We start from the raw sequence: 13,025 nt of genomic DNA, 5'->3' as shown, positions 1-13,025 counted from the left end.
ATTTTTATGTGCACTAATAATTACGTATATATTTAATTAACTCATGGAATTATGATATTTTTAAACAGTTATATGCGACAGACTTGAAGGGGTACTGGGCAGCCGAAAGAGATATTGTGGATAACAGTTACAAAAATGTCACCATACCTTACACTGATTTTACTAGGTAAATGTGCATTTAAATGTAAAAATCCGTCCATGCAAGAAGCAAGATAATCAAATTAGTTAAGTTTGAAATTCATTTGATTTCATCAATCTTCCCAGAGACGATTCTTGCTATCACGAAATGGAGACAAACGTATCTGACCTGGCTAAATATTGTTGGATTTGGACTGGACATCAAAATTACGTCAAACAACATGGTGTACGGAAAGGAAAAAAATTAATCCGTAAATTGCAAGAAAGGTGGTTAATCTTTTTGGCTGCATAATACAAATATTATTCTCGAATTATAATTACATTTCTGTTTTTCATGTGCAGAGTAATGTCAGTCCTTAATGTTACGACTTCTCCGGAGGAAACTATTTTGACAAAACGAACAAGTTTCTTTCTACTAATGGGGAGGAAATTATAGGAAAAAATTATTGTACAAACCTGTTGAGCAGTAAAAAATAGTATTTATATTGATCGGCGACATGATTAATGACTTACTTTTAAGTGAGATTATTACGTCCTAATTCACACTTCATTCTCTTGCGATAGATTTGATTTTTGTCAAAATTTAGCTCATAAAAGTAATAACTATATTATTGCATCTTATTTAACAACCTAGTTACAGTAGCCGGAATAGTTTCATTAAAATAAAATCAAATTTTCGATTACTGAATTTTACACTAAAATGTACAAATGTCATGTTAAAATGAAATAATTTTTCTGACATGCATGATTTTTTTATGAGCACCTAAATGTTCAGAAAATAATAAATATTGGACAGTTTAATATTTATTATTATGACTTTGGAAGATTATCTTCCAGTCATCGCTGCCGCACCCACACTACAAACTAAGCAATTTCATAGATTAATGAAAACACTCCTTCATGTAAATATGTACATACATTTATGTATGTTCAATTATGTAAGGAACATTTATTGTACACTTAGTTTTATTTCCTTTACATACTTAAACACAATGCGGAATTAAAACATTTGTACTCAATATTACGGACCAAATCCAACTTACACAAGAAATAAATATTTTTGAATTGTTTTACAATACTAATTTTTTCCTGGAAGAAATCAGAATAATCATTCTGATGGGACTATGTCGAACTCTCTAGCGATCATTCAGGTTAAGTCAAAAGACGCTTTTGATCTCAATTTCAAATCCGAAAGCTACACTAACAAAGCACATTCGGATGTCGAAACTGAACTAATCAAGTTTGGCCGAAATGCAATATTGGCAACACAAGTCATCGGTTATCTTCCATTAACTGTAATAACTGAGCAGAATTTAAGCCGTCGACTTACCATTCGCTACTTGAAAATTCCCTACTTATGGACCATTTTCATCGTAATTGCCCAAATATTCAGCTGTTACTCATTCCTTAGCTCAATGTCTGCCAACGTTTTTCGAAAGCTAAAGGTTACCCTCATCACTGAACATTTCCACTAAAGGTGGTTCAGGGCCTGTTGCTGTATTTGAAGGATGAAATTAACTTCAACACTGCCACCAGTCCAGAAAAATTGGTCCATATCGATAAATGGATTAAAGACTATGGCACAGTTTCTAGTTTGATGAAAGTTTATTGTAATCATTTTGGAAACTACTTGATAATTGAAATTGGCAATAGCTCAGTGCAAATATTGTGTCAGACATTCACTATACTAATCTAAGGACATTCACCACTCTGTCGTGGCTTATGGTTGGCCTCTATGGACCCGGTTTTTCCAGAATACCGTCAATTTTGATCTCATTAATAATCATTTACGAACTTGCAACCGAAGCTGAAGCCGTGACGGACTTACAAGACGATGTCTTTGAATGTTTCTCAAGATTAGAGCAATACATTCAAGATAAACTAATGATGATTAAGGTAACGATGTTCTATTCAAATGCGACATGATTTGCGTTTTTGTAATTAAAAGTGAATACCAGGTTTCTCATTTTTATAGGTAAACTCACTGTTAAGGACAATGATGATGAATCGTTTTACAATAAAGCCGGGTAGATAAGCGATTGTTTTTCGTGGACCGTGATTTTATTTGTGTACTTATCGCTATCATTGTTACAGGAAAATTCTTTACCTTGAACCGCAACTTGATTACTTCGGTACGTCAATACAAATTCATTTGCATGCAATAATTTTGAAGCTACTGTCCTCTCTCCACCTAAATAACTCTTTATTATGTTAATCATATTTGCAGATTCTCTCGACAATAATTACATTTATTGTTGTACTGATCCAATTTCGGGATGGGGAATCTGCCAATAGCGGAAAGTCATAGTTTCATCACAAATTGCATCTCAAAAATACGAATTCCTTGAAATTATCTATGTACATATGCACGGTATAATATTATTTTTATTCATTTTAGTATTACATATATCGCAGAGTAAGCAACGTTATAATTTTACACACATCATTATTTGGAAAAAGCTTGACGACCAGCGCTGTACAAAATTCAATGAATTACTTACTTATGTACATACATGTATCCTCGTATGTATGTATGTTTATACAGAAGTATTTATGTGTAGCTTTCCTGAGATGAAATATTAATAACTAAAGTTTTGATTGCTGCCTTTCACATCACTTACAAATTGTCAAGTACGTCATGTAAAATACAATTCCTTCAGGTAGTCTGAGCTAAAAGCTGTTCTACGATAAAAATTAATTACTCACTAATTTCCATTATTTGCACACTAATTAAATAATAATAGGAAATATGAGTGGAGTGATTCCGATTAGACTTTAGAATTAATAAATTAAACATGTATGACGATATATTGTACATGCATACAAATAATAAGCATGTAAAGTAGAATTCCACAACACATTCATTATTAAATTAATTTTTTGTGAGTATTTCATTCAATAAATTTGCAGAACATTCATACAATTAAACGTGGTAAGCAATAAGGTCAAAAATGTGAATTCGATTATAGTTAGAAAATAAAATAATTAAGTAATTTTGGTAAGAAGCTAAGTATTATTGATATTTCCGGTTCTAACATTGTTTTATTTCCAATCGATTCGAATGAAACTTATTTGGGAAAATACTTATCATGATAAGATCTATTTATGGAGGAGAGAAGAGTTCCTTGCAAACATGGTATTTCGTGATACTAATAAATTAAGTAAATAACAAGGAAAACTGTCCGAGATAATAAAGGTATTGCAACATTCTCCTTCTTAGGATTTGCTGTTTGGAAGTTTGGATTGCTAGCAAATCAGCTACGAAAATATAACAAATTTCATATGCAAACTATTTTAGTTTGATGAATTAAAGAAACTACACGCTATGTCCGTCTTCTGCATACATACATATGTACATGCATAGCAAGAAACAAAACTTCCCATCACATATATGTATGTACATACACAATTAATTTACGTATTTCCCAAAGCGTCCTCAAGTTCGATGCCTATACATCCAATTAGCACAGTAACTTTATTACGATGGGACTGGAAAGTTTGCTTCATGCCAATTAACGTATGTACATATGTATAACCAAAGTGTGTCCAGGACTAAAATACGACAGCAATGATTCAAAAATTCATACACGTAACATTATTTTTTTTTCGTAAACGCCTACATAACTACTGGGAAAAATATTTCTTGTTTTTTTAAGAACAGTGAACTCATCACGGACCAGGCAGACTGGCTCGTGTCCAGTTTCATAGCAAACTTTGTTTCATAATGTAATAGCTTCCATATCGGTCAGTTTAAATACTTTAGAAACTGAAATGGGGAGTAGTTTAACCCATATGCAAAATTTGGGGTCACTCCCACCGCTGTAAGTTATTCGCCAATTAACAATTCAATTTAATAGGTAGTACCTCATTGTATTAAAATCTTTGTAAATTATAGAGACCAAGGATTTATCTTAGCATGGCTTTTTGTATCAATTCTACTAATTATTTATCAACTCTTCTACAAATTACCACCAAAAAATTCTTACTTTTCTCAAAAAATTCGCCAACCACCTAGCTTACCCTATTCCCTCCCATTTTTCGGGCATGCTTTGTCCATAGGGCGTCACGGGATTGACTTTTTATCAAAATCTTACACCAAATATGGACCAATCTTTCGACTAAAACTATTCCGTTTTTCACTCCTCGTCATCTGTGACACGAGTTTGGCCTCAGAATATTACAAAACCGAAGAAAGCGTCTTTTCCATGTTTGAGTTCATCCAAAGAATCTCCGTTCTGGACACACTTCTCCCAAACACTGACTTGACCTGCTTTCCAAACCAGATTAAGGCAACCTTAGCTTTTAAAAAGGACTACTTTCCTAGAATTGAGGCGGAAGCGAAACTCCTTGTGGAACGGGTAAAAGAAGTAATAAAATCGGGACATGAACCCGATCTAGTTTTAGAAGCGAATCGCTACGTCACACGACTTTCTGCCTTATCAATTGGTTCATTGGAATTGGGAGAGGAAGGTGTCGAAGCATTTTCGAAATTTGGCAAATTAGTTGGGAACATTGTTCTGGCAAGCTTTGTCTTTCCGAGGTGGATATTAAGACCATTTTACACAAGGCGATTGAATTCGCATAGAAGAATTCTGGAAAACATCGTTATTCCGGAGATTCTAAAGTATCGGGCAGACGAGAGTAAAAATCAGTCCGCATTTTTCCGGTGAGACCACAATTTTTAAGACCAAAAACGTCTGTAAAAGTATAATTATACATATATATTTATAAATTCAGCGTGGCCGTCGACTATCGCCGCGAAGAGTCCGGCCTGCCCTTATCAAATCACGAAATTTCAAATATCTTTATTGGATTTTTATTCGCCGCATTTGGCAACACATCGCTTGCCTTAAACAATTCCATAATTGATCTCGCAATGAATTCGAAATACTGTGAAGAGCTTAAAAACGAATTAAATGAGTTGCCCAAATCTACCGGAACTGAGGACCTTTACACGATCATAAGGAACAGTAAGTATTTGAAAGCCTGCATCCTAGAAACCGTGAGAACCTCGCCGCAGGCATTTTCCACAGGGAGATCACCATACAAAAAGGGGTACGATAGATTTTTGAATTACCCATCCTCAATTCCAATACATATTTTATAATGATATACAGAGCCACTTTGGGCGGTTATGATGTTTCCGGTGTGGACGCAATTGTCCTTTGTCCCCCACTTTTACAGTGTCAAGGGCCCGTTGCGGAGAAAGTCTTTGAAGCTCCAGGTTCTTATAATCCGACCCGTTTCCTGGACAAAAAAGATCCACAAACGCCACCATATATTAATTCATGGGGAGGAGGGCATCATCCTTGTGCAGGTCGTGTCATGTCATTGATGGCGTTACAAACAGCACTTGCATTATTTGTCAAACATATTCAAGTTAAAGTCAGTGAAACAACCAAGGTTGTGGAAGATGCACTTTCACCCATGGCATTTGTGGAGAAGAGATTAATTGGCGTAGAGTACAGTATATTGGAAGACGATAGTTGAACTTAATTCATTTTACACTCTTCATTTGTACATATGTATACAATGAATATTTAGCTCGTACATGTGCATGCAAATGAAATTCCGGCAGGATGAGAGAAAATGAATTTACAAAAATGCGAATGTATGTTTATATTTATTTACTAATACATACATACATAGATACGCATAGCTAAAGTGCTAACCGGCAGAGTGATTTTAGTGGTAATACTGTAAACTGAGGATGAGAGAGAAAGTATTACATAAATAAGTACGTGAGCCTACTCTTATTTTATTTGCTGTAAAATCTCGCGGTAAAAAGGTTTCCACCTGGCCCATACAGTTCGCACCCAATTCCATTCAAAGCTTATGGTAACTTAAAACTTTAGACATAGGGTTTTGAATGGAATTGGGTGCGAACTGTGTGGGCCAGGTGGAAACTTTTTTACCGCGAGATTTTATAGCCAAAAAAACAGGAGTACATGTGTAGCTGAAGTTTCTTGTAATTTGGCATGGCAGGTATTAGGTTGCTCTTGTGTAGTCAACCATTATATACTTATCAATATATGTATGTTAGCTCAATTTAATGTATTCAATGACTATTTAGGTTTTACTATGTTAATAAATTTACATGAATTTAACCCGTGTAAAACTAATCCTAAGAATATGGATGATTTATGCATGTATGCTGTTGTAAAATGGATCATCATTTTCTACATCTCATTTTTAGTGATGATCCAGTTTGGACTTTTATGAGTACATAGGCCAAAACAATATGTTGTTTTATTATTTAAAAAAATACAGTTTTGTTTGAATTCAGTTGATGAATCTATGTATTGATTGGCATTTATGATGCAAACAGCTTTACCTTTAGGAATTGAGTATGAATAATGTCTAAATGAAATTGAACCTAAAAAATTATTGGGGAATAAAATTCAATGCAAAATTAGAAATGTATTTAACAATGTGAATTGTATAATTTTTCTTGATGGTTATCAATATTATTACAAATCATAAACAACAGTCCTTGCACCAGTGAAGCAGTAAAAAATCGTACTGCATCTAAACACAACTAACTCCTTCAAAATCGTGACCTGGGTCCAAATTCTGGACTTGGCACCCCACTAGATCAATCGTGGGACAATTTCCGAGCCAGCACCGGCAACTGTAAATAGGTGGTGGATTACTTATGTAATATGTAATTAGTTACATATTTACAGAATTAATATCAAATATTAATTATCTGGACAATCAAGGAGAAAATGCTGAATTTTAGCTAATCATTAACTCACCTATCACTTGTATGCAGTCTACAAGTCGAGTTACACCCATTCATCAAACTGTTCTCAATCTTGACCGACCGAGCAGTTAGAAACCACCTACGTAAGTAATATTTATACGTCAAAGATGATGAGCGTAAAACCGATAATTACATTTTTGCATTGCACATACATAAGCTCAAAGAAAAATTTCTATAAATTGATAATAAAAAATGTTACCTAAAGCGAAATGGAAAGTCTTCGCATTTTGTTGTGAATCTGCCTATCTCGACATTTTTGGTGGCACAACTCCCAGTTTGGTCAATTCCTGAACAAAAAGTGACTCTTGCTCCGTCCAGGTGACCAACAAGGTAGACAGTTAGCAGCACCACTAATAAGTTGAATGACTTGTACATCCTAAAATAATTTGACAAGTTAGTTTGGTGATTAATAAATTTCTGAAAAAAGTTATAATGTTGACTTTCTTCATGCTTATTTATGACGGGTTCAGGGTCCAATTTAAGATGAGAGCAGATAATTTCGATGGAACAGCTTCGCTTGACAACTACTTAACTACGCTTCTTGTATCCAGTGATCGTGTAAGAATATTGAGCAATTGATTTGCCCTTCAGAAAATCATTGGTATTTAGTTGATGAAATTGGGCATTTTACATGATTTGGAACATCCTGTGATTAACTCACTGATGTCAAATAAATATCTATACATAGTTAAATAAAAATGTTGTTGGAAGGATTATACAGCATGACGCAGCTTTGTACTACACAACTCAAAGTTGAGTCATTTTCTGTACATAAATATGCATTATATCGAATATATGTTCATACATATGTATGCACACTATTTTGTGTGGATGGGATTAACTAATTAATTGAAGTTAGTCGCGCATGCATGCACTATAATTAATTATATTTCTTGTAAGAAATCTTTGATGTAGATATGACTCAAGCCTGTTTTTATGCCAAATATTGCACGCAACCAAGAAAATTATTTATTGTTGACTTAGTTTTGAAATGAGAAATTGTCAAAGTTCAGTTTTTGTGAAAATAATGGTGTAACTTATTTGCACCAGTATAATGTACAAATACAAATACATATAGAATATGTCAGTGGAATGTATCAGAGATGCATTACCCACCGAGACCACGTCTCACATACATATTTACATATGTACATTGTACCTTGTACCAGAATATTCGGAATGGTCGTAGAAGGCTGTTAGGTATTTGGGAAATTGGGACGTGTTTACATCTTTTTATTTTGTTTCATTTACAAGTTTGTGAAAATAAGTACAACGTCATAACGACCAAATTATTATTTAAATAGAAGGACCTAGTAGGGTGACCCCCAGGGTGCATAAACTTTTTTGTTGTCCGTGGTTTCTCCTAAGGGGGTGATGCAAGGATGATTTTTTTTTCAGAAAAATTAAAAGTTCGGGAATTGCATGCGATTTTGCCATGGAAACCACCCAAATTCAAAGCAAAATAGCATGCAATTCCCGAACTTTTAATTTTTCTGAAAAAAAAATCATCCTTGCATCACCCCCTTAGGAGAAACCACGGACAACAAAAAAGTTTATGCACCCTGGGTGACCCCCAATGATGCTCATAAATGGAACCAGAATCCTGAAATTTAACATGAAGCAGGGGTAGATCAGAATTAGATCAACAAATATCAAGTCAATTTTAAGATTTTCTGTGCTAGGGGTGAGGGGATAGAATGGGGTGACCCGCATTGATTTTCAAATTTGTAGAAGAAAGCTGAAATTCTGTATCAAGGTGCAAGGGCGCATCAGACGAAAGAATATGAGGTCAAATTTAGGAATACGTTGTCGAGATGGCGACCCAGCAGGGTGATTCATACTGGTTTTTGGTAAAAAAACTGAAATTTTGCCTGCTAACTAGGGAACATTTTAGACGATCGCGAATAGCAGTTAGTAATTGGTCAAAAAAATAGAAGCTGGCTTTGATCCTGACACGAGCTAAAACCGCACTGCACACTGTAGATTTTTTCACATTCGAACTGCTAAACCTTTGAAGCAACGAGTTTCATTCGTAATTCTAGAAGCGATACCCTTTAAGAATTTACATTTAAAACTAAAATGCATCTTACAAAACCTTGCTTAAAGCCTGTACACATTTGTATAATATTTTCATCCAACCTCTCAATATATGTAAATCCATGCATATAAACTATCTACACTCCCAGCGACTTTTCCAGAGCAAAGTGAAAGCAGTCAAGCTTTCTCTTTCCTCCCTACTCGACTGGGGAAATAGAGCCACTTCTTCTCCCAAGACGGAGAAAGTCAGCGCAAAATTCTCGCCATTCTCACGCCTCAGTTTCATACATATATGTACATACATACATATTTCTATTAGTCTGTCTTCTCTCTCCTCCAAAATATCCGTATTTGGTTCGGAGTCGGAGCTCAACGCACGAATTTTTGCATTGCCTCCCCCGTACGTAATCCCGACTGCCTCCTTCGTCATATTCATTCCCACAGTCCACTGCAATTCTATATAAACAAACGAATTCCCCCGAGTTTTCCACAACCTGCGTTGGCTTCGCTTCGCTATAACCTTGACTTTCGCAACTATTGCGAATTGAAAAACAATAACAAAGCCATCATTTTTCCTCCCGTATAAAGCTAGGAAATTTGCCTTATCTTCAAAATGATGACCGTTTGGGGCGGTGCCCCCACCAAAGTTATTACCCTGCCTGACATCGTTATTCCCCACCCAGCCAAGGAACTCGGTCTCGCCACCGTGTCCACGCATAAGGATAAATTTGTTGCAAAATTTGACCTCATTAAGTTCACTCCGGACGAGGTCGTGGTGAAAGTGGAGGACGGGTTTTTAATTGTTAGTGGCGAACATCGGGAGAAATGTGAAGGTGGCATAGAGTCTGTTCTCACGATGAGATCATTCTGCAGGAGGATCCCTCTCCCCTTAAACTCGAATGAGGAAGCATTGCAAAGCGAGATAAGTTACATATTTACATAATTACATTTAATTTTTGTAAATTTTACGAAAATTACTAACAGCATTTTGACTCCTTCAAGCACATGGGGACGTTTTACGGCAATTTAAAAGTGACCATTCCGCAAAAGATTATCCCAGGCTCGGGCAAATTCAATATTGTCGCCTTAACGAGGAGGAACAGCATTTTGGGCGATATGGTCACTGCTGGAGCAAAGAAGAGTGGACCACCCCCACTCCAACGACGCGCTTCCTCCATGGACGTGATCGGCAGCAAGAACAGTAGCGCAAATAATAACAAATATTCAAAAGGACCGGACGATACAGGAATGGAATGCACCAAGGAGAGTTTTGTGGTATGGAAATATTTATTTATGTACACGCGAAATTTCCTGATTAATCCTCTCCTAAAAAAATTGCATTAATTAACTTCAGGTACGCATCAAAGTACCCGAATTTTCCCCCGAGGAGATAAAAGTGAAGACAATGGACGAATTTCTTTCCGTTGAGTGCTCCCACAAGGAGAAGAAGGAAGGGAATGAATTCATCACACGCACATTCAAACGGCGCTATGCACTTCCAGTAAATGCCAAAAAGGACGAACTCTTGTGTCGGATGAGTTTTGACGGCCTGCTCAAAGTGAAAATCCCCAGATCACTTTCATCCGGAGGAAATGAGAGGATTCATCAAGTCGTCGTGGAAAAGAAGAAGCAAACTGAGGACATTGCGGTTTAAAATGGCGTATAGTTTGTGGAAAGTCGAAAAAAATTCTGGGATAGAGTGACACATAATTAATTATTTATGTAAGACATGAGATTTAATTACCCTTATGAGATTAACTTCAGCCTAAAATATGCAGTGCAATATGTACACATAATTTTTAGTATGAATGTATCCCACTGATAAATACATACGGACAATGTGCAAGCAATAATAGCTCAAATATGCATGTAACGCCAGACAGATATGTGTACATATTTTTATTTCTATTAATTTATGACGATATAGAATTGGGAAGTAGCAATAAATAAATAAATATCTATGCAATCAGAAATAATGGATGTGCGAATTTTTGTGAGTTATTTTTTAGTATAAATTTACAATTTAAATTATAGCAAAGTGTCATTGACAGTGTCATCGACTATCTCCTGTTATACATGCATTCACAAAAACTTGTTGTTAGCCTTCATTCGAATTTCTTTCCCTAAACCGACGTGTACATATTTCTATCGATCTCATGGCACTTAACCGCTTCCTGCATATTTCATCTTCCCAGCTACCTTTCCCATATCACCAATCCAAAATCTTTATCATTCTATCACGCAATTTAGAACATTTGACTGAAAGCTCAACAAAGTGTTTAATATTGTCTTGAGCAACACAACTACAAATGGAAATTCTGATATTGGGTATAAATTGATTTGAAAATACGTACATAAATATATCCTCATCCTTATGGTCGCCACGTTGCAGAAAGTTATGATAAACCTGCAATCAATGAACTTGAGTAATGGAATGACTGCGAGGTATGGATATCTTGAAATATGTATAACTTGAAATAACGATTCCGAGATGAGATAAAAATGTCGAATTTTGGATTGCTTGCTCTAATCTCACTAGTAGTTAGCATTACTTCATGTGGTTTCACCGCATAAACTTCTACATATTTAGGTAATAATGTCCTCTAAACGAGGTAAAAGCTTCATCTTTCATGAATTGGCGAGCTGTTTGGCAAGAAAAGTAGTTTGAAAAGGCTAATTATAACAAATTAGTAAAATATGAAATTATGCCTTGCCAGTATTTTCTAACAAACATTTTCAAACATTTTTTTCCCACTAATGGTACATTTGTATGGATGTACATATGTAAGTTCCTGATGTAGATACATGAACACGAACCTAAATATAATAAAGCTATCTGTTCTCCTTACGTTCTTAAAACGTTGGGCAAATACATATGCACAAAGAATTCTAAAAATTGTAATGCATATTTTACATATGCTTATTCTACAATGTGCTCCAACTAATTATGCTTGACGCATAAGGTAAAACGACTTTACAAAAATTAAAATAAGTTCAACTCCGCCTTAAGTATGCTCTCAATAAAGCCAAAAACAATGAAGTATATTTTGCAGATTAGTTGCATTATTTTAAGAATAGATTAATCATGCTATTCGTGATACATATTCGTGATATACACAAATATTTCGCAAAATCAGTCCCTTTTTGCACACATATCTGCCAAATCTGGAATCGATCCAATAGTTTGTTTAAACTTTGAAACTTGCCATTTTTTCACAAACAAGTAATATCATTAACGCATAAATCTTCCTGAGTCATGAATGTAATTACTTATTATGCACACATTCCATTGTCATCCTACCGTGCAAGACTACACACTCTTACATATGTACATATGCAGGAAGCAGTTTAAGACACCCATTCCATCACATCAAGCCTCTCCATCATCCCTTATAATTGATCTTAAAAGCCAATATTTAGATTTTTACAAAAACATATTTACACACCACCAAACACCGAAGAACTACTCCCACCCCATGACGGCAATACTTCGACTTGAGCAAATTCCTACTTAATAACAATGACCTCCCTCACGCCAAATAATGGAATCATTCAATCTCCACAAACTAAACCATTCCACTGATTGATTGATTGATCCCAATTCACTCGCAAATTCTGAGCATGAAATTGTACTGTGAGTTTGACAGAGCTTAATTGAAATAGAGAATGCCTGTTCCTTATCAACAAACATCAAACAGCTACCACATTCCCCTCGCTACAAAGTCAATATTAAATCCGTTTCACTTCTTGTCAGGTGATTCAATTATTATTAATATTCTGCAACCTCGAAGCATCAATCTTTCCCCTCTCACTTCTGACTAGACTAATCCGGTGTGGAAACTGAGAGTGGATTCGACACCACAAATAAAAGTAACTACAAGTATCATTGCATCACAGTCAAAGGATTACGGCTTACTTACTTAGCAAAATAGGAAGGATGCATCGCGACGACTGCTTAAAATAATATTGCATTTTTCTTTGAAGCCATAATTAACTTTTCGTCTCATTATTACAGACTACAAGCAAATTCAGGGCAGTATCGTCGTAATGAATTATGCGGTATTGTGTTGGAATGTGTGTAACA

At 35.3% G+C, this 13,025-nt stretch overlaps 3 protein-coding genes across 3 annotated transcripts; 2 read left to right on the top strand and 1 right to left on the bottom strand.

Annotated features, from left to right (window-relative positions):
- Positions 1-3,675: 3,675 nt before the first annotated feature.
- LOC118435648 (lanosterol 14-alpha demethylase-like) lies at positions 3,676-6,561 on the top strand. The gene is made up of 4 exons (XM_035852002.1): positions 3,676-3,959; positions 4,034-4,804; positions 4,876-5,193; positions 5,256-6,561. Exons 1-4 carry the CDS (start codon positions 3,910-3,912, stop codon positions 5,626-5,628), a joined length of 1,512 nt encoding a protein of 503 aa, XP_035707895.1. The 5' UTR covers positions 3,676-3,909; the 3' UTR covers positions 5,629-6,561.
- On the bottom strand, positions 6,534-7,501 carry LOC110849731. Its single transcript, XM_022097167.2, has 4 exons — positions 7,349-7,501; positions 7,104-7,280; positions 6,897-6,983; positions 6,534-6,769 (listed from the first exon to the last, which is right to left on the bottom strand). Exons 1-4 carry the CDS (start codon positions 7,351-7,353, stop codon positions 6,667-6,669), a joined length of 372 nt encoding a protein of 123 aa, XP_021952859.1. The 5' UTR covers positions 7,354-7,501; the 3' UTR covers positions 6,534-6,666.
- A 1,179-nt stretch (positions 7,502-8,680) lies between these two features.
- On the top strand, positions 8,681-10,919 carry LOC110849740. The gene is made up of 3 exons (XM_022097177.2): positions 8,681-9,863; positions 9,947-10,216; positions 10,296-10,919. Exons 1-3 carry the CDS (start codon positions 9,555-9,557, stop codon positions 10,593-10,595), a joined length of 879 nt encoding a protein of 292 aa, XP_021952869.1. The 5' UTR covers positions 8,681-9,554; the 3' UTR covers positions 10,596-10,919.
- Positions 10,920-13,025: the final 2,106 nt, after the last annotated feature.

Source organism: Folsomia candida, unplaced genomic scaffold (genome assembly GCF_002217175.1).
Source record: "Folsomia candida strain VU population unplaced genomic scaffold, ASM221717v1 Fcan01_Sc005, whole genome shotgun sequence".
Classification (NCBI taxonomy): domain Eukaryota; kingdom Metazoa; phylum Arthropoda; class Collembola; order Entomobryomorpha; family Isotomidae; genus Folsomia; species Folsomia candida.
The sequence above is the reverse complement of the archived record's forward strand: the minus strand, read 5'-3'. Positions and strand labels throughout refer to the sequence as shown.